The sequence below is a fragment of the Chaetodon trifascialis genome, chromosome 8 (genome assembly GCF_039877785.1).
Source record: "Chaetodon trifascialis isolate fChaTrf1 chromosome 8, fChaTrf1.hap1, whole genome shotgun sequence".
In the NCBI taxonomy this organism is placed as follows: domain Eukaryota; kingdom Metazoa; phylum Chordata; class Actinopteri; order Chaetodontiformes; family Chaetodontidae; genus Chaetodon; species Chaetodon trifascialis.
Genome location: NC_092063.1, coordinates 29,807,075 through 29,831,163, shown reverse-complemented (window position 1 = coordinate 29,831,163; position 24,089 = coordinate 29,807,075). Strand labels below are relative to the sequence as shown.

Genomic DNA, 24,089 nt, shown 5'->3' with positions numbered 1-24,089 from the left:
TCCATGAAATCACCTCAAACTCAGAGCTGAAGAAGTATGAACATATTGTGTTGGGCCTTTATTTTGGTAGATACAGATTCTTGACCAAAGTTAGATATATCACCCCCCTTCAGCCTTGGAGGGCATTGCAAAGCTCTGGTTACTGAATGCCTCCTCTGAGTTAATAATAATGAGGGACCTGGCCTGACAGCTCTAACAAATTAAAAGAATAGTGCCTTGAATTTAATGTTTTTCAGCTCATAGATAAACCTACCAAATCAACTTATTGTTGTAACTCCACATTAGTTGACATCATTAGTTAACACTGTCACCTCACAGCTAGAAGGTCCCCGGTTCGAATCTTGCTGTGGGTGCTGGGTGTGTCCTCCACCATGCCTTTGGTGCCTGCTGCTTGAGGAAAATAAGGGGCCTTTCTGTGTGGAGTTTGCATGTTCTCCCCGTGTTCACCTGGGGTATCCTCCATAAAAACACCCCCACTAAAAACATGCAAGAAAATCACCACCTGACCAATGGTGACGAAAAGGAACTGGTCCCCGGGCGCTGGTCGACTGGCAGCCCACCACTCCTGGTCTGCCGTGGAGGAAGGACTGACCATGGATGGGTCAAATAGCGGGATGGAATTTCACATATGCATGGCGTGTACAGTTTCCTCCTCAACTGCATGTTGTGTATAAAAATGTAACGAATAAAGGAAATTCTTCTTCTTCTTCATCATACTTACCAAAAGAGCACTCAAATACCCTGCCTCTGGAGCTTTTGCCCTTGGCATTAATGATCACTGTTGTGTCACTTGTGTCAGAGGCACAATTCCTAACTTAGGTCACATACATAACATACTTAACCTACATCACGTATACATGTAAATGTTCCTACATCATACAATTCATGCTCTTTTCCTCAACCTGTGTTAGAAAGGCTTCCTGGCAGTCATCTCATACTGTTGCTAAAATGTACCTTGTATGTTTATATGAGACGCTGAGGGGTGTGACAAAAACGTTGGTTTCTGAACTGGGAATGAGAACGCGTTGAACTACAGTCACATTAAACTACTTGTCTTTTCAGGTTGATGGTCTCCAGTAGTGTTAACATGCAGAACAACATGCACGTTACGTGACTGTTGAGCAAGCATGACGTCACACATTTACTTGCGTTTACCTGGTGATCATCAAAACAAGAGATGAAACAGCTATTGCCATGAGAGTTTAATGCAACAACTCAAAACCTACCCATTTCAGCCGCTTGTATCCGCAATCTAGTTCTTTCGGTCATGATCCAGCCATCATGACCATAGGTGAGAGTCAGAACGAAGACTGACCGGTAGATCAAAAGCTTTGCCTTCTGGCTCAGCTCTCTTTTTGTCACAACGGTGCGGTAGAGCAAATGCAATACCGCTCCCGCTGCTCCGATTCTCCAACCAATCTCACGTTCTATTGTCCCCTCACTCATGAACAAGACCCTGAGGTACTTGAACTCCTTCACTTGGGGCAAGGACTCATTCCCTACCCGGAGTAGACAATGCATCGGTTTCCTGCTGAGAACCATGGCCTCAGATTTAGAGGAGGTCCCATCCGCTTCACACTCAGCTGCAAACCAATCCAGTGAGTACCGGAGGTCACAGACCGATGATGCCAACAGGACTACATCATTTGCAAAAAGCAGTGATGAGACCCTCAGCACGCCGAACTGCAGAGCCTCCTCTCCCCGACTACGCCTTGATATCCTGTCCATGAAAATCACGGAACAGGATTGGTGACAGAGCACAGCCCTGATGGAGGCCAACCCCCACCGGAAACAAGTCTGACTTACTGCAGAGTACCCGAACACAGCTCTTGCTTTGGGCATAAAAAGATTGGATGGCCCTGAGTAGTGACCCCCTCACCCCATACGCCTGCAGCACCTCCCACAATATCTCCGGGGGGACCCGGTCATATGCCTTCTCCAAGTCCACAGAACACATGTAGACCGGATGTGCATACTCCCAGGCTTCCTCCAGGATCCTTGCGAGAGCTGGTCCATTGTTCCGCGGCCAGGACAGAATCCACATTGACTATCGGCCGAAACTTCCTTTCCAACAACCTGGAGTAGACTTTACCAGGGAGGCTGAGTAGTGTGATACCCCTGTAATTGGCACACACTCTCACACCACACCACCCCAATTTACCACTCCCTAGGCACTGTCCCAGCCTTCCACACAGTGTTGAAGAGATGTGTCATCCAAGACAGCCCTTCAACACCCAGAGCCTTCAGCATTTCTGGTCGGATCTCATCAATCCCTGGGGCTTTCCCACTGCGGAGTTGTTTAACTACCTCAGTGACTGCCACCAGGGTAATTGATGATGATCCCCCATCAGCTTCCAGCTCTGCCTCTACAATATAAGGCGTATGGGCCTAATGCAGGAGTTCCTCAAAGTGTTCCTTCCACCGCCCGACTACCTCCTCCGTAGAGGTCAACAGTGTCCCATCCTTGCTGTACACAGCTTGGATGGTTCCTGGTTCCCCCTCCCAAGGTTCTGGACGGTTTTCCACAAACACTTTGGTGCAGAACGAAAGTACTTCTCCATGGCTACTCCGAACTCCTCCTACACCTGCTGCTTTGCCTCCCCTATGGAGGAAGCCACTGCCTGTCAGGTCTGTCAGTACCTTACAACTGCCTCTGGAGTCCTCCAAGATAACATATCCCAGAAGGACTCCTTCAGTTGAATGGCTTCCACCACGGTGTTCGAAGGTTACTGCCCCTTGAGGCACCGAAGACCTTTAGACCACAACTCTCCACTGCAGATTCAGCAATGGAAGCTTTGAACATCGCCCACTCAGGTTCGATGCCCCCAACCTCCACAGGGATGCCAGACAAGCTCCACCGGAGGTATGAGTTGAAGATCTCTCGGACAGGGGCCTCCTCCAGACGTTCCCAGTGCACCCGCACCACACGCTTGGGTTTACTAGGTCTGTCTAAAGTCTTCCCCCACCCTCGGACCCATCTCACCACCAGATGGTGATCAGTTGACAGCTCCGCCCCTCTCTTCACCCGAGTGTCCAAAACATGCGGCCTCAGGTCAGATGATACAATAACGAAATCGATCAATGACCTTTGACCTCGGGTGCTCTGGTACCATGTACACTTATGAGCGTCCATGTTCAAACATGGTGTTCATTATGGACAGTCCATGACTAGCACAGACGTCCAGTAACAAACAACCGTTCGGGTTCAGATCAGGGGGGCCATTCCTCCGAATCACGCCTCTCCAGGTGTCTCCATCATTGCCCACGTGTGCGTTGAAGTCCCCCAGAAGGACTATGGAGTCCCCTACCGGAGCCCCATACAGGACTACACTCAGGGTCTCCAATAGGCAAATATTCTGAACTGCTGTTCAGTGCGTATATACAAACAACAGTCAGAGTCCCCCCCCCCCCCCCCATAACCCAAAGGTGTAGGGAGGCGACCCTCTTGTCCACTGGGGTAAACTCCAACGTTGCGGCACTCAGCCGAGGATTTGTGAGTATCCCCACACCCACCCGGCGCCTCACACCTTGGGCGACTCCGGAGAAGAAAAGACCCCTATCCAGGAGAATGGTTCCAGAGATTGGTTCCAGAGCCCACAGGATGAAGATGAGGGTGCCACGTAGTCTGTTCGGGCGGTGCCCAGCCGGGCTCCGTGGCAAGCCCAACCACCAGGCACTTGCTGACGGGCCCTCCGTCCAGGCCTGGTTCCAGATGGGGGCCCCGGGCTTCCTCCGGGCCGGGTATCACCTCCTCTTCCACGTTAGGGTGAGAAGCTCAGTCATCCGTGAGGGACTCGGAGTAGAGCCGCTGCTTTGCATTGAAAGGAGCCAGTTGAGGGGGTTCGGGGCATCTGGTGGACAACTTACCATAGACCACAAAACAACCCCCGGTTCCTCTTCTCCACCTTTGATATTTTAACTAGCACAAATTTTAATAAAGTTTTTAACATGCCATCAGACGCTCTTTGTGAGAACTTTGCAGACCACTTCAGAACCAAAAACAAACAAATTTTATCTGTTAACACACTAGAATTGTTGTCCTTGCCTGAAGAAACACTGGTGAGGTTTGCCCTGGTTGATGCAAGGACAGTTGGTCGAGTTTTCTCCTAAGTAAACCCAACCATCTGCCTTTTAGATCCAATTCCCAATTCCAGTTCCTCGAGGAACAGTTTATAAACATTATGAATTGCTCCCTTCAGATGGGTGTCTTCCCCACTGCTTTTGAAACAGCTGTGGTGAAGACCCTTCTGAAGAAACGCACTTTAGACCCCACCATTCTTAATAACTACCAACCAACCAACCCCTACCAACTTACCCTTTTAAGTAAAATTCTAGAAAAACTGGTTCTTAACCAAGTCAATGACTTTTTAAACAGAAACAACATCTTTGAGAGACATCAGCCTGGCTTTAGGATGAACCACAGTACCGAGACAGCACTTTTAAAGATTTAAACGACACCAGGTGGAACTTGATGACAAGAAACTCACAGTCTTGGTTCTACTGCACATAAGCATCGCCTTTAATATAATAGACCATCACATTTTATTAAATAGACTCAGACATCTGGTTGGCCTCTCTGGTAGTGTTTTTAAATGGTTCCACTCTTCTCTCATAGAGCAATGTTTTTTTTGTAAGTTTGGATACTTGTTCCTCAGGAACCCATGAAATTAAGTTTGGGGTTCCCCAAGGCTCAATTTTAGGTCCAATTCTTTTTAATCTTTACATGCTTCCTCTTGGGGATGTCATCAGGAGACACAGTATCAGTTTCCATAGCTACGCTGATGATACACAGCTCTACATTGCCGTGTCTCCTGATGACACAGGGCCAATAGATACCCTATTCAACTGCATTTTAGATATCAAGACATGGATGACAGGGAATTTCCTAGAGCTAAACCAGGACAAGACAGAGGTTTTAGTTATAGGTCCTGACGGGCAGACTGAGAAACTTTTACCTAAATTACAAGATTTTAAACCAACACAATCTGTAAAAATCCTGGGTGTGATTTTTGACTCCGAGCTGACTTTTTCCCACATATCAAAAATCTAACAAAAATAGGCTTTTATCTTCTTAAGAACATAGCCAGAGTCCGCCCGTTTCTCTCTCAGGCCAGCACAGAGGTGCTAATGCATGTTTTTATTTCCTGTCGTTTAGATTACTGTAATGCCCATGCTCTCACGTCTTCCCAAAAAGAGTATTTCAAACCTCCAATTACTGCAAAACACAGCTGCACACATGCTGACGAAGACCAGAGGGCAGGTCCACATTACACCCGTTTTAGAGTCGCTGCATTGGCTCCCTGTCTGCTTCATGATCAATTTTAAGATTCTTTTACCTATTTTTAAATGTCTTAATGGCCTTGCACCCTTTTCCTTATCTGACCTGCTTTGAGCCATATCAACCCTCGTGGACCCTGAGGTCCTCCGTCACCAGCCTTTTATCCATACCAAAAACCAGAACAAAAACCCACGGTGACATTTAGCCACTATGCCCCACACCTGTGGAACAGCCTACCGGAGAGGAGAGCCTCAGGTCTTCAGAGACTGTTCATATTTTTAAAAGAAGGTTAAAGACACACCTTTTAAATCAGGCTTTTAACTGACCTTTAAATTCTTCTATGTTGTTATTATTTATCTTGTTGATGCCTTTTATAGTGCTGTTTTACATTTTGAATTATTTTACCCTATTTTATCTACTTATTATCTCTTGAATTTCTTTTCTTTTAACTGTTTAATTTATTTTACTCATCTTATATGATGACATTTACTCTCTCTAATGCTTTTTTTTTAAAATTCCAGTGTTCCCCCAGGGGGGGTCTTCCACACTGACAGCTGTGTCTGGTCTGCTGCTGGGGGTGCTGTCCTCAGGTCCCTTCAGCCCGGCTGGTGGGGGGACTCCCCACCTTGGTGTGGGGGTCCGCCAGTCTGTCAGGGTCGGGGGGGCCCGGGTGCCGGCGCCCCCTGTACTCATAGTCCTTGTGGACTCAATGTCTCAATGTGGACGGCCCCAAAGGTGGCATTCTCCTCGATCCTCAGTGCTTTGCCATGTCTTACTACTCCCACTACTGTCTGTGGTGAGGATGTCGTTGATGTAGTTGAAGGTGTGTGCTGGTACATATGGAGGGTGGGAGGGGTGGCTTTTTACTGTTGTTCTGTTTTCATTTATATTGTTTTTAACAGTTGTAAAGCACTTTGTGTTGCATTTCGCTATGTTTGAAAAGTGCTATATAAATAAAGTTTGATTTGATTTAATAGTTCTAAAGTGGTAAAATTTGCTCTGTGTGTTATAAACTGTTGTGCAGTGTTATGGCATCTGATTAACCTTTAACCTCAATTTGTCACTCCCATGGATGTATGATTAGAACTGAATACAGCGATGGAGGTGGGGCTTTGTTTATTCCCATTAAGTTGCTCAGCGGTGCATGAAGCCAAAAACGTAACTTCCCATCATGAAGATATGTCCCAATTGAATGCATTCTGTGCATGCTCTATGGGCCTCAGCATGCAGTCCAGAGACTTCTGACAGCTGAACTGGCTAACTTCTGGGTACCAGTACCTTGAAGAAGACGCCCTGTGTCTGTGACGGCAAATGTATTTAGTTCATTTGAATGGCTGGCTAGTACATTTAAATGGTGCTGCTTTGCAGGAGACAATGGTAAGGGCTAAATAGCTCTTAGAATATATTGCTAATATATACTTTAGAATTTGTTAACTGACCTGTGATTTTTTTTATTTTATTTTAATTTTTTTTTCTAATTTTTAATTTTTATTTATTTATTTTTTGTCAACAGAAATCTGGGCAAATCTGGACTGAGGGTGTCTTGTCTTGGATTAGGTGAGTGTGGCAACAAGACCATGACTATCTATGGAAGTGTATATACAAAACAACTGAATAAGCACATGACAAATTCAAGTGATCTTTGGTTTGCTGGTCAACACTTTTGAGTTATGCACTAATTTTCATGCCAGCTTAATTTTCTTTTCCATCAGTATTTTATCAATTAAAATCCCTTCCAATTCTTTTAAAATTAGCCTAAAACACTGATCCAAGGCATACTGAAAGTAAATTGAAAGTTGTTCTGGAACTATTTGAAGTACATGCATGGTTGTGATCTCTTATGAAAGGTAACACAGCAGAATCACTCTGGCAATGAGTAATAGAAGTTTGAACACACTGAAGTTGAAGGTTTTTGTTTCCACCTGAATATCTGTTTTGCAAATAAGTGCCTGTAAGATGACTACATCTGGGCCTTAGCTGGAAAACACAATCTGGACACAGCCTGACTTGGCCTGCAGTCCACATGTCGAAGCATCTTTGGCCAACACACTGAAACCCAAAACTACTGATTGGGATGTGTATGAATTTGTGTATGAATCTTGCTCATGTTGTAAAGCAGTTTGAATGGTTGGTAAGACTGGAAGGGTGTGATATAAATACAGTCCATTTACCATCTGTGAATGCATGCCTCTGCCCTATAAAGCCATTCAAACTGTGTCCTTTGCACTCAGTGTAATGTTTTTCAATGTTGGTGCTGAAATGTGCTGAAATGAGTTGAGTTAACCAAATGAGTTATGGCCCCCTCTAACTTGGCATGAGATTAGTTTTGGTTGTGAGAATGTGACCAAACCTGAGAATGGGTGCCTCATGCCAAAAGCATGAGAGTTGGCAACCTTGATAATATTGTATATATTTTTTCTTACACAAAAAGTGTGAAGAATTGAAACTTCAAATAATTGATGATGCAAAATGACGATGTGGGGTTGTATGAGGTATTTATTAATAGTGTCAGTGTATTACCTATAGTAGATGGCATTCAAGGTATATTATGACTATAAAACTGAGCAAGAATCTGAATGTTTCAGGGAAAATAGTTCAATTCAATTCAGTATTCCTTTATTAGTCCCGCGAGGGGAAATTCCAATTTACAGCAGCATCAATAAAGCGGGTGGAGTAATAAAACAAGTGCATGCAAATATGCAAATTAAAAACAACAAGTATATACAAAAGAGTGGGATAAAAAGAAACGTCAAGTGTGACTTCTGCAATTGGTTGTGATTTGTGAAAGGAGATAATGAGTTAGCATGTAATGTTGCATGTAGTACAGTAACTCATGTAATGTAAATATAGTAATTGTCAGAATATGCAGATGAAAAGTATGACAGGAAACAAAAAAATTACAAGATAAAAGGTAATTATTTTGGGTAAACGACATCTAAAAAAAAAAAAAAAAAAAACGTTGAAAGGCTATCAAAGTAATAACATAGTGATTACTGTAGCCACCCATATGCTATCCTCTATGTACACATTTGTTAAGTCAGATCAGAATCAGATACCATGATGAAGCAGAAATTTGCATGGAATAGTCCCGTACCACATCAACATTACTGAAGGTGGAATTACTGATTTTACACAGTAACTTGCTTTTGTAGTTGAAATACTGTTCAGTAACCAAAGTATCTGCAGCTACTGTCACCTATGGTCAGCAATCATTTATTCACACATAACCCTAAAATCTGCAGTGAGATCCCATATTTCATTAGAATGATAACCCCTATCGTAAACACTATCCGATGGAAGATCACATCTACACCCACTGATTGAACCCACATACAGTCATGGAAAAAATTATTAGACCACCCTTGTTTTCATCAATTTCTTGTTCACTTTAATGCCTGATACCACTAAAGGTATATTACCTGAAGAATACAATGAACAGTGCAGCTGATTCCATAATACTTTAGGTCCAATTTGACATGCTTAAGCTTAATTGTATTCTCAGAGTAAATAAGAGGCCATTGCATGTCATAAGCTACACTGCACATGCAAAGGCCTAGAGTGGTTTCCTGCTTGCATTCAAGCCGTAGCACAACTCAGAAGTTGTCAGCTCTCACATAAGGCCGAAAACAAAAGAATTTTGTGAAGTCACAAAGGCAGCCATCTTGCCACTGCTGGAAATTGGCATGAGTGAGAGACTGGTAGCCAAAAAACTGAAGATCTCCAAGACAGCATTCATTACACCAAGAAAAAGCAAGCCAAACATGGTACTACCAAATTGCTAGCTGGTCGAGGCAGGAAACATCTTTCTACCCAACGAAAGGATTGTGCACTCTTCCGTTACTGTGTCAGGAATCGTCGTCAGACCTCCAGGGACCTCAAAAATGAGTGGGCACTGTCGAGAAATGTGATCTGTTCAGCAAGGACAGTTTGAAAGTGACTTCTTGAAGCTCGTCTGAAGTCACACAGGGCACGGAAGAAGCCCTTCATCAATGAAAGATAGAGGACGGCCCGGTTACTCTTTGCTAGGGATCATAAGGATTGGACTGTTGATGATTTGGCTAAGGTTCTCTTTAGTGATGAATCCAATTTTGAGTTGATGCGTACTCCAGCCAACATACTGGTTAGGAGGAAGCCTGGAGAAGCCTACAAACCGGACTGTCTTGCCCCTACAGTAAAACATGGGGGTGGATCGGTGATGATCTGGGGTTTTTTCAGTATGGGTGGAACAGGGCAAATGCAATTGTGTGAAGGGCGAATGAGCCAGGTCACGTACAGGGCTACTCTTGAAAACAGCCTTCTTACATCAGCTGATAAACTCTTTTCCTGCCTCGAATGACTGGATTTTCCAACAAGACAATGCCCCTTGCCACACGGCAAGGTCAGTTAAAGCCTGGATGGAGAACCAGAACATTCGAACCATGCCTTGGCCTGCTCAATCACCAGATCTAAATCCAATTGAAAACCTGTGGAACATCATCAAACTCAAAATGGAGAACCTCAAGCCCAAAACCAAAAATTTTTGCACCAGGAAAGGGCTGCTGTGACAGCAGAACAATGTCAGAAGCTGGTGGAGAGCATGCCAGAACGCATGGCTGCAGCCTTCAAAAACAATGGTTATGCAGACAAGTACATGATACACACAGGAGTTATCCTGTGTGTATCATGTACTTGGCTAGATATCAGCTCTTAAATTAAACTCTTAAGAGCTATTTTTGTTGTTATCTTTATATTTGTCCAAACAAATGAACCTTTACTTGCACCAGGCATTAAAATGAATAAGAAATTGAAGAAAACAAGGGTGGTCTTACTCCACTTAAATTCTGTCTTGTGTAATGTCTGTGTAGCAGTTTATTGTTTGTTGTTGTCTTACTTGTGTTTTTATTTTGTATTGTAATGTAATTCTATCATTTATGTGCTGATGAACCGGCTACATTCAAGATGCAAGCCGGTTAGTCAGGACAGCTTTACCATCTGTAATGTTACTTTTAATCTTTTCCTGTATAATCTATATAAAAAAAATTAAATAATAATAATAATAATAATTAAATGAAAATGAGGACTGTCCAGTTTTTTCATTGAATATTTTTTCACTAATCAAATAATTGTTACCATAAATATGCTTCAAAATGTTAATCAAAACTACAGATCTGTTTGATACTACCCTTTCAAAATACTTTAGAGAAAATCATATCATTTATATTTTGCTCTGTCAACTGTAATAAAGTTTGGCTGCGTACAGAGTTTGTATCTGTAGTAAAGGATTACAAGCAAAACTCTTTAACTTTTGCTTAGACAGGATTTTAAACCAGGTTTTTCAACCTTTCTACACACACACACACACACACTCACACACACACACACACACACACACACACACACACACACACATATAAAGCCATTAGTTAAGAAATAATAAGAAATAAGGTAAACGTTTGAAGCATGTTGTGGGATCAAATTCATAATAAGCATATATTTGCCAAAGTCGATGAAGTTGATGAGGTACATTCAATATATTGTCAGTCTACTGTAGTGTTCCCAAATGAGTGTATGTCAAAAAGGATTAGCAAGTTATCACGTTCTATTTTAATGTTGTGATTGGAAATTAAATTGACTTTTCTCCTTTTTTCATAGCAAAGGACATGCCAGCAAATTTAACTCATAACATGCCAGATGTGTATATATAATTACTCTTTTTAACATATAAGAAAATTAAAAGTTTAGAACAATGTTGTTTGCCTGTTTATTGGCAATAAGGTAATTTTGAAATGAAATCACAACAGATTTAGTAAGTTTTTCAGACGTCATCCCTCCATCTTCCCTGAAACGTCCAGATCTTTGCTCAGTTTTTGGTACTCAGTAGTTAAATAATAATGGCAGTGTTAATTCTTATTATTATTTCCAAATGTCCAGATCATTTCTCAGTTGGTCATGCATACCCTGTAATAATAGAATAGGTACCAAGAAGTTAAAAAAAATGTTCTTATTTGTATGATCCCAAATTGTTACCCTTATTTTTTAACTTTACACCTGGTCTCCAGTACCATTCATATGAAATATTTCCTACAGCCCTGTAATATAATTCTTGTTTTTTTTTTGTTTTTTTTAGAAATATAATCATTTCCTGTGATCAGAGATATCCAAAAGGATCCCAGAAATTGTTCTGCTGCAACACACACACACACACACACACACACACACACACACACACACACACACACACACACACACACACACACACACACACACACAGTGTAATAATTTTGCTTTTGTGCAGGCACGTGGGTTACCTTTGGAGGCCAAATAACGGATGAGGTAGGAGAGAACACTTGTACACCTTTAAAGCCTCATGCACTCCTGACTAAAAGTTTAACAGGGTTTAACAATGACAGAATAGTAAAATATATGGATTCATGCCTGTGCACTGATTACAGGCTTCTCAAGCTGAAACAGAGATGCAACAATTGAGAAAAATATTGTTTTAGCTCAATATACCTTTGTGGTAAATATACACACATCATTTTTAGCCATGCTGGTAGTGTCCACCACTTGGTCCACACCAATATATATCCACTTATCTATCTACTAGATAAGTCTAAATCTACTGGTTTACTAGCAATGAAACTTGGTACAGGCACTCATATTCCCCACAGGATGAATTCTAGTAAGGTGTGGCTGTCACTTTTCATCAGTGCCATCATCTGGTCAAAAAGGTAAACTTGATGCTTTGGTTTTTGCCCTAGTACCTAGTACAACAGAGGAGGGACAAAGTTTTTAAAGTTATTGTGTCAAACATGTAGCATTTTGTAGTTGTGTGGCCATAACTGTCTAGCTATGATTAACACATATAAATGTAATAATGCATGATACCACAGTTAGATTTGAGTTGCAAGTCTTTTTTGCTTTTCAAAAGTAAATGGATTCCTAGCTCAAGTCTGACTCAACATTTATCTGACTCAAGTGCACACGTTTGCTGAGTGTGTGAGAGCTGCCCAAGGTGTGAACAAAAAGAAGCAGTGTGGGAGATTCTGTGCTAGCCTTTGACATGCTACAGTAACATTCACTTTCCAATGTTACTTGTTACTTTCTCTCTCTGAGTGAAATACAAACTAGTCTGATGGGTCCCCCCAAATGTGTAATGTTATGAATATGGTACATAACCAGAACTATGTGGTCAACATTCTTTGGCTATACATGTGCTCAAGTGCATACCACACTACAGAAACTGACAGCACATCCCAGAGCAAATCTGGCCTTCAAATGTAAATCAAACACTGCCCTGTTAGAAAAACCAGCATAGACCAGCATCATAGACTGCTGGTCTATGATCATAGCATCATAGACTGCTGGTCTATGCTGGTTTATGCTGGATTGATGCTGGTTTAGCTGGTGAGCCAACATAGCTATGCTGGTAGACCAGCATGGTGTTGCTAATGCTGGTGGACCAGCATGTTGTTGCTTATGATGCTGGACCAGCATAACCAGCATGGAATGCTGGTCACCAGCATCAAAACACAACATATGCTGGTATAACCAACATACCCCATACTGGTTTTGCTGGTGGCTAGTTTTGCTGGTCTATGCTGGTTTTTCTAACAGAGTGGAGCCATGCAACAGCAGATACTCCTTGACTAGCTTGGCACAAGCCACATAGAAGGTAGGATGAATCTTGATGGACCCAGAGAGCTTGTGGCTAATAGCCAATGAATTGATTACCGTGGACACTGGGAATGGGCCACAAACCAGGGAGCCAACCTGTAAGAGTCAACTTGCAGAGGAAGGTGGACAACCACACTCTTTGGCCAACTTGGTAGAGGATGGTCAACCACCTTCTCAAAGCAGGCAGTACTTCTTAAAAGATCCTGGCAGGCCCACTGCCCTGTACAGCAAAAACATCAAACAAAAGACTGTGCTGAGGGGACACTGAGCTCTATGTCAAGGTAACAGTGGTGACTGGTAACCGTAGGCATATTAGACAGAAGGTTGGTGGCAGCACAATGCAGGGCTTTTTGTGCATATTCCGCCCAGATAATATGTTTGCTCTAGCAGATGGTATTCTGGGCAGCTAAGCACTGCAGACCAGTCCCCAACTTCAGTTGCTCTGTTTGACCATTGGATTGGGGTTGTACCTGGTGGAGAGGCTGACTGATGCTCCAAGCAAGAGACAGAAGAAGGTGAAGTGCAGACCCTCTCTCCCGCGGTCTGACACTGGATGAAAAACATGGTACACAGCAGCTAGGGCAAATTTTATTCATTGCAAAGTGACAGGATGAAATGAATCATTTTAAATAATCTGTCCACCTCTGTGAAAATGTGTTATCTTTGGAGGGAGGTAACCCTGTGACAATGTCCAGGGACATGTCAGACCAAGGATGATGGGGCACCAGTAAAGGCTGCAGCAGATCAGGACAGGGGGGTCCCTTGACCTTATTGTGGACACACACAGGCCAGGCCTCCTGTTACGACCCAGCTTGCTAGGGGGAAGGAAGTAGCAAAAAAACAACCAGATGTAAATGCTAAAATAGTTATTTTATTTAAACCCAACTGATCTAAATTGTAATTTCCAAGACAACAAAAAAAGCAATTGGGTGCTTTTCAAACAAATGAAATAAACATAACCAAAAGAGAACTCTCAAAAAAGAGAGCTTACCTGAATCACACACAAAATGAAAATAAAATAAAACCCTCCTAAATGAGGCCTACAGTAACGATGGGAAAGGAAAACCAAAATACAAAGGAAATAGCACCCTTAAGTCTATAGAGGCTAACCAGCGATATGACTGTGGGTGTAGAATCAGTCCAGGTCTTAAACCTAGCCCAGTTCGTGTCTGGTTACAGCAAGGACATGAGGAGCACGAGCTCGGACAAATCTACATCAAACCAAACTATTCTCCCGTGTGGAGAGAGATAACCGCTTGCAAGGATTGGGCACCGGCTGGCTCCTCACCAATTGCCGTACTCTTCCTCCGAAGGAGTCCTGTTTCCACACCCACTCACCTTCAACAACTCACATACAGGGCACAAAAACACATACAAAGGCACACAAGAACGGTGGTGACCGTAACACCTCCACATACTAACCAATCTCCTTTTCCATTAATGGTCACCAAAAGCACTGTTTAGTAAAGAGGAAGTAAAGACACATACTTGAATCTTGAATGTATGAATCAGTGGAGCTGAGGTGGAGCAGGTGAATAGTGTATGTTTATGTTCCTGGGAATTATTGTGTCAAGTTAACTTTTACAGAGAAGCAAAAGAAAGCATCCTGACTGTCAACATTATAAACAGGCATGGAATGTGCATGGCTCAGAACAGGAGGCTTATCGAGCTGGTGATTAAAACAACACAGAATATCACTGGTAGCCATCTACCAAGCATCAGATCCTCAGTTTGAATCCATATCCATACCACATGGCCATGACATCATCAAGGACATAAGATTCAATGCGCCCTCTAAACTGTGATGTAAAGTCACTACAGGAGGTGTGTCATTCCCAATCAAACATTTGTACTTTATGTAGCATAGAAAACAGTCCATTAACTCATTAGACAAGTAACAGACAGTTTGTGTTCACCAAACACGTTTGGATCCTCAAAAATATCAGCTGTTTATGTATCCAGTAATTTCATTTTGCCTGCAGAGGGAAGATACAGATTGCCCTTTTTTTTAAAAAAAAAGTAAAACACAACTTCTATGGCCTGCTCTTTCTCAATTAAGCTGACTTTCAAATAGATCAGCTGTTTGTTTATCTGACAATCTAACTTTGCGTGCAGAAACATGATGCAGGTTACCCATTTTCATCAAAAAAAGAAGGATGAAGAAGGATTTCAATTTGTTTCGTACGCTACCTACGCCAACCAGCCAATGATGAAGCAACACAACAGCTTGAAGAGCCGAACCTACTAGACAGACTAAAATGCATGTTAAGTGCTCCCAAAGCAACCTCAAGTAAGAAGCTATTTTCTCTGCAGAGACAAGATAATGATAATTTGTAACTTGTCATTTAAGCTTCATTGAATTATTAACAGAAATTAACAAACCATTGAGTCCTGTTGTTGCTGTTTGAGGTACCTCAATCATTGTGCCTGCTGCTTGTTTCTGTGTGCTTAGCATGCTACATTGACGGTGATTTTTTGTTCTTCAGTGCTGTTGAGTGTTTTCCTCCAGTACGTGTTCTTTATTTTGTCTGCCTGAGTGCATTTTTCCCTAACTAAGTTTTTTGTTTCAGCTGTCGAGTTTTTTCCTCCAGCCTTGTTTCCTGTCGTCCTCGGCCTGTGCGCCTTCCCAGTTTTGTAGTTTTGAGTTTAGCTGTCGAGCTTCCCTCCAGCGCAGACTGTCTTCCTCAGCAGTGCACTGATTCCAGCCTCTGAGAGTTTTCTTTTGATACTTTGTTTAATAAACTGTCCTATCATTGCCACTCTGCATCTGAGTCCTGCCTTCCTTGCCTTGGCGTCACAGAATCTTCTGGCCACCATGGACCCAGCAGAGTCGGACCGGATGAGACAGATCCTCTCCAGTCAGGGGGTCTTGCTCGGGCAGCATGAGGCGACACTCCGCCAACTCACTGAACATCTCCAGCAGCTCACCACCAGCATGACGCAGATGGGAGGCCAGCTGGCAGACATCAGAGACCGTCTCCCGTCTCCCGCGTCACCTGCCGATCTTCCACACCCACTTCCAGCGACCGAGCCCCCAGCGACCCTGTCCAGAGAACCATACATTCCGATTCCTGCCCGTTACTCTGGTGACCTCGGCACCTGTGCGCAGTTTTTCCCCCAGTGCTCCCTGGTTTTCAGCCAACAGCCCTCCACTTATGTATCTCATCAGTCTAAGATAGCACTCGTCATGAGCTTACTGTCTGGGGAAGCAGCAGCCTGGTCTCTCGCTATCTCCAGTCAGAACACAGCAGTGGTCTCTGATTACGCCCTCTTCACAGAGGAGATGAAGCGAGTGTTTGAGAGTCGGCTGTTAGATCTGCGGCAGGGAAATCAGCCAGTTTCAGCTTATGCGTTGAACTTTCGCATACTGGCAGTGGGGAGTGGCTGGGGGGATCAGGCTCTCCAAATGATTTTTTACAAGGGTTTAGCGAGGGAGATCAAGGATGAGCTGGCGGTAAGGGATGAATGTGACTCTCTTAATGGTCTAATCGATCTAGCTACATCCCTTGATAACAGGATACGGGAGAGACGCAGAGAAGGTGCAGACCGACAGAGACTTCGTTTCCCCACCGCTCCTCTCGCCCTTTCCTGATCCTCAATCCAGCGTGTCGGACGAACCCATGCAGCTGGGCCGAATTCGCCTGACACCGGCAGAGCGACAGCGACGCTTCCAGGATCGTCGGTGTCTCTACTGCGGGCAGCAGGGGCATTACCGTGCTCAGTGCCTGGAGGCCCCAAAAGGCGGGGCTCATCAGCAGGCAGGGGGACGCTGGTGAGCCGAATTTCCTCCTCCTCCCCCTCACGGATGCAACTTAAAGGTATGATTCACGAGTCACAGCAAACCCATTCACTAGATGTGCTAGTGGATTCAGGCGCAAATGACAATTTTATTGACAAAGACTTTGTTAATAACCACAACCTTCCGATCAATCAGCTCTCCACCCCCAAAGAAGTTGTTTCCATTGATGGAAAACTTCTGGAGAGGGTCACTCATAAGACGGAACCCATACGGTTGATCTTGGCGAATAACCATCATGAACACATTGAACTATATGTCATCTCCTCACCTCTGTCTTCTGTCATCCTGGGTATCCCTTGGTTAATAAAGCAGAACCCTCACATAGACTGGTCCACTTCCACCATCAGAAGCTGGAGCAGCAGCTGCCACGCTCACTGCTTGAAAGCGGCCGTGCCGACCAAGACACTCGGTGCCGCTAAACCACCGGAGGAGGTGGACCTGACCAACATGCCCCGTGAGTCTTTAGTAAAGACCAGGCATGTACTCTTCCCCCTCACCGGCTGTATGATTGTGCCATAGACCTGCCTCCTGGTGCGCCTCTCCCATCTAAACGACTCTATAATCTCACTAAACCTGAAAGAGAGGCTATGGAAACATATATAAATGACTCAGTTTCAGCAGGTTTAATTCAACCTTCATCCTCTCCAGTTGGAGCGAGTTTCTTTTTCGTGGAGAAAAAAGACAAGACGCTTTGCCCCTGCATCGATTTCACCGGACTTAATGAGATAACAGTAAAGAACAAATATCCACTTCCCCTCATTGATTCAGCCTTCAGTCCCCTTCACGAACCATGCATCTTCTCGAAACTGGATTTGAGAAATGCTTACCACTTGGTGAGAATCCGGGAAGGGGATGAGTGGAAGACTGCTTTTAATACACATTTGAGACATTTTGAATATCTGGTGATGCCTTTCGGCTTAACTAACGCTCCTGCTGTTTTCCAGGCTATGGTTAACGATGTACTTCGCGACCTGTTGAACAGGGTGGTCTTTGTCTACTTGGATGACATTTTAATTTTTTCTCGTTCCTATGATGAGCATGTTAGCCATGTTAGAGACGTTTTCCAGAGACTATTAAAGAACCGCCTCTTTGTCAAGGCAGAAAAATGTGAATTTCATGTCTCATCACTTAAGTTTCTGGGTTACGTTGTTGAAAAAGGGCAGCTCAGAGCAGATCCAGCCAAGGTGGAGGCAGTTAAGGGGTGGCCGGTCCCTACCGCTCGTAAAGAGCTCCAGAGGTTTTTGGGCTTCGCCAATTTCTATCGGCGTTTTATCAGAAATTATAGCTCAGTAGCGGCCCCTCTCACCCGGCTAACCTCCACTAAGCTCCCTTTTACAGGGTCACCTGATGCACAAACAGCTTTTGATAAACTGAAAGATCTGTTCACTGATGCACCTGTTTTAATTCACCCAGTTCACACGCAACAGTTTGTGGTTGAGGTCAATGCCTCGGATTCAGGGGTCGGGGCCGTCCTCTCCCAGCGCCTGCCTGTGGACGGAAAGATGCATCCCTGCGCCTTCTTCTCCCACCGCCTTACACCCGCGGAGCGCAATTATGATGTGGGAAACACAGAACTGCTGGTGGTAGTCTTGGCACTCCAGGAGTGGCGGCACTGGCTGGAGGGAACAGCCCAGCCATTCATAGTGTGGACCGACCACAAAAACTTGTCATATCTTCGCTCGGCCCCCAGACTAAACTAATTTAATTCCACCCTCACCTACCACCCCGGCTCGAAGAACCTGAAACCCGACAGTTCGCCCCGGCAGAGAAGGAAACCAGCCCAGAGACCATCCTCCCTCCTTCTTGCATCCTCGGTGGACGGTGGAACAGGAGGTCCGCGCAGCCCTAAGGGACCACCCGGCACTGGATGGCTGTCCCCCGGGACGACTGTTTGTTCCTCCTGCCGTGAGGTCCTCAGTGCTGGTTTGGGGACACTCATCACAGATCGCCTGCCACCCCGGGGCTCATCGCACCCTCTCACTGATTCGGCAGCGGTTCCAGTGGCCCTCCATGGCCGACGACACCCGGAGATTCGTCTCTGCCTGTACTGTTTGCGCCCGGAACAAACCATCCCACAATCCACCTGCTGGCCTGCTGCATCCCTTACCCATTCCCGCCCGCCCTTGTTCGCACATCGTGGTGGACTTTGTCATTGGTCTCCCCCCCTCAGAAGGCAACACCGTCATACTCACCATCGTGGACTGGTTCTCTAAAGCCGTCCACTTCGTCCCCCTCCCCAAACTGCCCTTGGCCTTGGAGACAGCGAATCTGTTGGTTCTCCATGTTTTTCGCCTTCATGGCATCCCTCAGGACATTGTCTCTGACAGGGGACCTCAGTTCACGTCACGGGTTTGGACAGCCTTCTGCCAGACGCTGGGGGCCTCAGCCAGTCTCTCCTCGGGCTACCATCCGCAGTCTAACGGCCAGACAGAGCGGGCTAACCAGTCGTTGGAGTCCTCCTTACGGTGCGTGGCTTCGCGTCTCCCAGCCTCCTGGTCATCTCACCTGCCCTGGGTGGAGTTGGACGTGGCTGTCCCCTCCGTCCAGGCTCAGTTCCGCCGGGCCCGGCGAGTGTGGCGAGAGCGTAATCGTCAGTTGGCGGACCGCCACCGCACTCCGCCGCCCGATTACCAGGTTGGTCAGCGGGTATGGCTGTCGTCTCGAGACCTCCCCCTGCAGACGGATTCCCGCAAGATGGCTCCTAGGTTCATCGGTCCATACACCGTCGACAAAATCATCAACCCCTGTACAGTCCGTCTCAAGCTCCCTGCACCCCTCTGGATTCACCCGGTTTTCCACATCTCTCTTCTGAAGCCGGTGGTCTGCACCCTCGAGCCGCTCCGCCCCCCCCCCCCCCCCCCCCGCCTCATCGATGGTCAGCCGGCGTTCTCTGTCTCCTGCATCTTGGATGTCCGCAGGTGGGTCCACGGTTATCGCTATCTCGTGGACTGGGAGGGGTCTGATCCTCGACCCACAACTGTTGCGGGATTTTTACGACCGGTTTCCAGGTAAGTCTGGTAGGACGCCAGGTGGCGCCCCTTAGAGGGGGGGTACTGTTATGGCTGGGGTTTTTTTTGCTTTTATTTGTGTTTTGGTTTTGTGTCTCTCCAGAGGCCTGTACCATAAAGCTGGATTATGGCTTAGCGCGATAACAGGTTTAACCCTGGCTTTTCGGTACCATAAAGGTGGCTTACTTTCTATCGGGCTACGTTGCCGTGGTAACCTATGCTGAACACCTAACCTGCTCCGGAGCAGGATAAATTCAGGATAAGAGCTCAGCAGGTATAATAGCCCCACCTACTGACCAATCAGTTCTCTTGGAAAATGGCCTGTCCGTTTTATGAGAACCCGGTGGATCTTGGTGCACAGCTTGTGCGAAGAGCACTCAGGCGCGAGAGAATATTTAGAGATCGCTGTAATCCGTTCGAATTGTCTGAACAATCACTGTACGAAAGGTACAGGTTTTCGGGAGAGGGGTTACAATACATCTGTCCGCTGCTGGAGCCTTACATCAGTAATGTAACGCACCGCAACCACGCGCTGACAGTCCCGCAGACAGTGTGCATTGCACTGAGGTTTTTTGCCACAGGTAATATATTTCTTAGTGATGTTTGTAATTATTATGATGTCTTTAAATCCCTCGTTGGATGGGTTACAAGCAAGCCACAGATAAAATGCCATTAATCAATTATTTGTTTAAGTAAATCATGGATTGATTCATTCATTCATAGGTACTTTTATGTATTCTGTTGGCGATGCCAAAAACCTCGGGAAAAGCACTGTATGTAGAGCTATTCATAAAGTCGCGGGGGCCCTGACTGAGCTTGTCGATGCATTCGTGGTGTTTCCTGGCCACCTGCCCACGCAATGCATCAAAGAGGGCTTTTATGACATCGCAGGTAAGCAAGGTTGATGTGTAATTTGCATAATGTAGACTAAGCCCTGGGATGTTTGCCGTTGTATATTGTATTGTATATAGCCTCCAACATGTAGGCCTACATATACATATGCTACATGTATAAGATATAGTAAGCGTACTGACCACTTTGAAGTATATTTTTATACTTATGTTTGATTTGCTCCCATGTTCTCTTTGCTCCACTCGGGTTGCATCTGAAATAATAAGGCTACAATCACATGCCATAACGAAAAATTTCATACACACATACATTTATGGAACACACAAATGTAGTCAGATATACAAGTGCAGTCATAGTGGGGAAGTAATATTATAATGGCACTAACTTACGCATTGACACAGTCAGCGATTTTTTGCCAGCAATCCTTGCGTCGTTTGGCAGCTGCAACTGTGTTGCTTTTTGCCTGGATTATTGATTTGTATTCCTCGTATTTATTAATTATTATTGTTTGCTCCTCCGTAGTGAAATATGCGGCTCGGGCTGATTTTTCCATGTTTGCGATTGGTCGCATGCAGCAAACTCTGCCCTTTTTATGTGAGCGCGTACAGATCTAGATTGGACAAGCCTGAATTGAATTAGTGAGTTGATAGCCGGCTTTATGGTACCGAAAATCCGGAGGGCGGATGTCTTGTTACGTGAAGCCCGATAAGTAAGAGGAAGCTAGGTTAATCAAGCTTTATGGTACAGGCCTCAGGGCTGGTACGTGGCAGGGGCGGGGCTGATCTCACCTGAGACTGAGCAGCAGCCAGACGCACCTGCAAGTAATTCTCACTGATCAGAGCTCCCTCTCTTAAGCGCGCTTCTCTCACTCTCAGGTGCCAGAAGATTATGGTTCTTCCCTGAGTGAGTGTCGAATGGTTGATGGTCTCTGGTCCCTGCCACGTATCTCCCGCCGCTGAGTTAAGCCTGTGTTCAGTTATCTCGAGTGTTTTGTGTTCTGCCTGAGTGCCTGTTTTCCCTGACGGTGATTTTTTGTTCTTCAGTGCTGTTGAGTGTTTTCCTCCAGTACGTGTTCTTTATTTTGTCTGCCTGAGTGCATTTTTCCCTAACGGAGTTTTTCGTTTCAGCTGTCGAGTTTTTTCCTCCAGCCTTGTTTCCTGTCGTCCTCGGCCTGTGTGCCTTCCCAGTTTTGGAGTTTTGAGTTCCGCTGTCGAGCTTCCCTCCAGCGCAGACTGTCTTCCTCAGCAGTGCACTGATTCCAGCCTCTGAGAGTTTTCTTTTGATACTTTGTTTAATAAACTGTCTTATCATTGCCACTCTGCATCTGAGTCCTGCCTTCCTTGCCTTGGCGTTACAGTATCCACAGTTAGGTTGTTGGTCCCCTCTTATGTGATTGCATTTCTGTCTGTCTCTCTCTCTGTCTCTCCCTCTCTCACCCAACCGGTTGAGGCAGATAGCTGCCCACCCAGAGCCTGGTTCTGCCTGAGGTTTCTGCCTGTTGTAGGGGAATCAGTTTATTAAAGCTCTAATTTAATGTTGCATTCATTAATAAAATACCGGGCATCAACCTTCCTCAGCTAAGAAGGATTTTATTGATTATTTCTTGTAATGCTGATGTATTGCTGACAAATGAACCAACAGTAGACCAATCTGATAAGCGTAAACTCTTGATACAGGGATTGTCCATAGCCAGCTCAAAAGGATAACGTCTGATCACGACTTGAATGAAAGGTCTTACTTATTAAACACAATAATGAATAATGAATAATGAATAGTACGACAGAGAATATGGGTGATATGACGTAACACAAACAACTGTATAGAGAAACTTATGGCAAAACTTTGCCAGCGACGCTCCCATGGATGTCTGCTCCGAACTAACATGAAGGGGCTCCAGCTGTCGTCCGTGGCTCTGATCTGCGCTGCAGTCCAAGCAAACCAAGGTGGAGAGCCAATGTTGGACAGGGATGTTTCAGGAGGTGGAGGGCCTCCGGTGTTGGTTGCAGACGAGGAACGGCTTCTGATGGTTATTGAACCCGAACCAGTGGGTCAGCAGCTGGCTGCAGGTCTTCAGTTGAGTTAGCGACCATATGGCAAGACTTTAGATTAATAATAAGATTGAGAGCCTCTTCGATGGCCGGTTGAAAATGTCTCCAATATTATTATTACGTGACTAGAATTTAACTAATTAAAAAAAATCATGCGGCTTAACGTGGTGAACAAAAATTAAAGTTTCATGAAGAGGAAAAACTAGAAAAGTACAAGACAAGACTAAAGATAGAGAGAAGACTAGAATAAGACTCAGAGAAAACTAAGAACAAGAAGAAGAATGAAACTGGAATAAGAAGTGCGTGTCTGCTGCGTGCTACAGACAGTATATTCATTCCACGGCGTGTCTAATCAATAGGCTGTCACGCATGTGGGATGGTTCGCAGGCGAGCGATATGATTTCACCGTATAGAGCAAGAACTAATGATTCATACAAGGGGCGCATCTGTTTCTCACTATGGTCAATCAGATATATTTTAAATGATCAATTTTCAATGGCATTTCAACATTGTTCACAACATGCGTTAGACAGTTCTTATGAATAGATGACAACATTCAACAATAATCATGATGACAATTTCTAATACTCATCCTAATATACATGATGACTCAGGGTATAACTAACTTAATATAACTAATAAATAAAGTAAGGCAGACTATATTTGCCAAAATGATTGTCACTATTATGGTTACTATTAATAACTGTCTCATGTAAAGCATATTCAACCTAACCGCTACAAACCTCTAGATGGCAGTATGGTTCCATGGTAGAAACTCGGATAAACTTTTTTTAGGAGAGTTATGATCACAGTTTCGTCATTTTATAAGCTAGAAACACCGGAAAAGCATTGATATCATACAGATTATGGGCTTAGTAATATAAAACAGTAAAAGTTAAATCAAACATAGAGATCTTGTTATCCTGGGGTTACACACACAGTTTGCTTCAGGAATGTCTAATTTACAACCCTCTGAGACATGGCTCTTGTTCATCCAGACAGTTTTATTGTCCTTATCTCCCATGGGGCTATCAAGAAAGAATTAGCATCTCCATGAGAAACCTTTGAAGTAGAGGTATCGGTGTTTCTCGCTTCCCTGAAAGAATGTGGAAGAGGGGTTTCTAAGCCAGAAATCCTGTCACTCTCTGAAATCACACCTCCCTGTGAACATTCCAAATCTGTTTTACCACTCCATTTCTCCTGAAGGAATGCAAAAAGGGGGGAGCAGGGTCAGTTACAGGTCAGTTCTGCCACACTGTTAAAAGGAAGTTTTTCCTCGCCACTGTCGCCAAGTGCTTGTATGTAGTGCGGTCTGTACCAGCTCTACATGGAAAGTGTCCTGAGACAACTTTTGTTTTTGTGTGTGTGTGTGTTCACACACACACACACACACACACACACACACACACACACACACACACACACACACACACACACACACACACACA

General features: G+C 44.6%; 1 protein-coding gene across 2 annotated transcripts in view; it reads left to right on the top strand.

The window, feature by feature from the left end:
• LOC139334832 (voltage-gated potassium channel subunit beta-2-like) overlaps positions 1–24,089 on the top strand; it is a 175,270-nt gene that overhangs the window by 31,712 nt on the left and 119,469 nt on the right. For both annotated transcript variants that reach the window (XM_070968028.1, XM_070968029.1), the window contains exons 2-3: positions 6,792–6,835; positions 11,553–11,590. In XM_070968028.1, the coding sequence (XP_070824129.1) occupies positions 6,792–6,835; positions 11,553–11,590 (82 nt within the window). The remainder of the gene's footprint in view (positions 1–6,791; positions 6,836–11,552; positions 11,591–24,089) is intronic.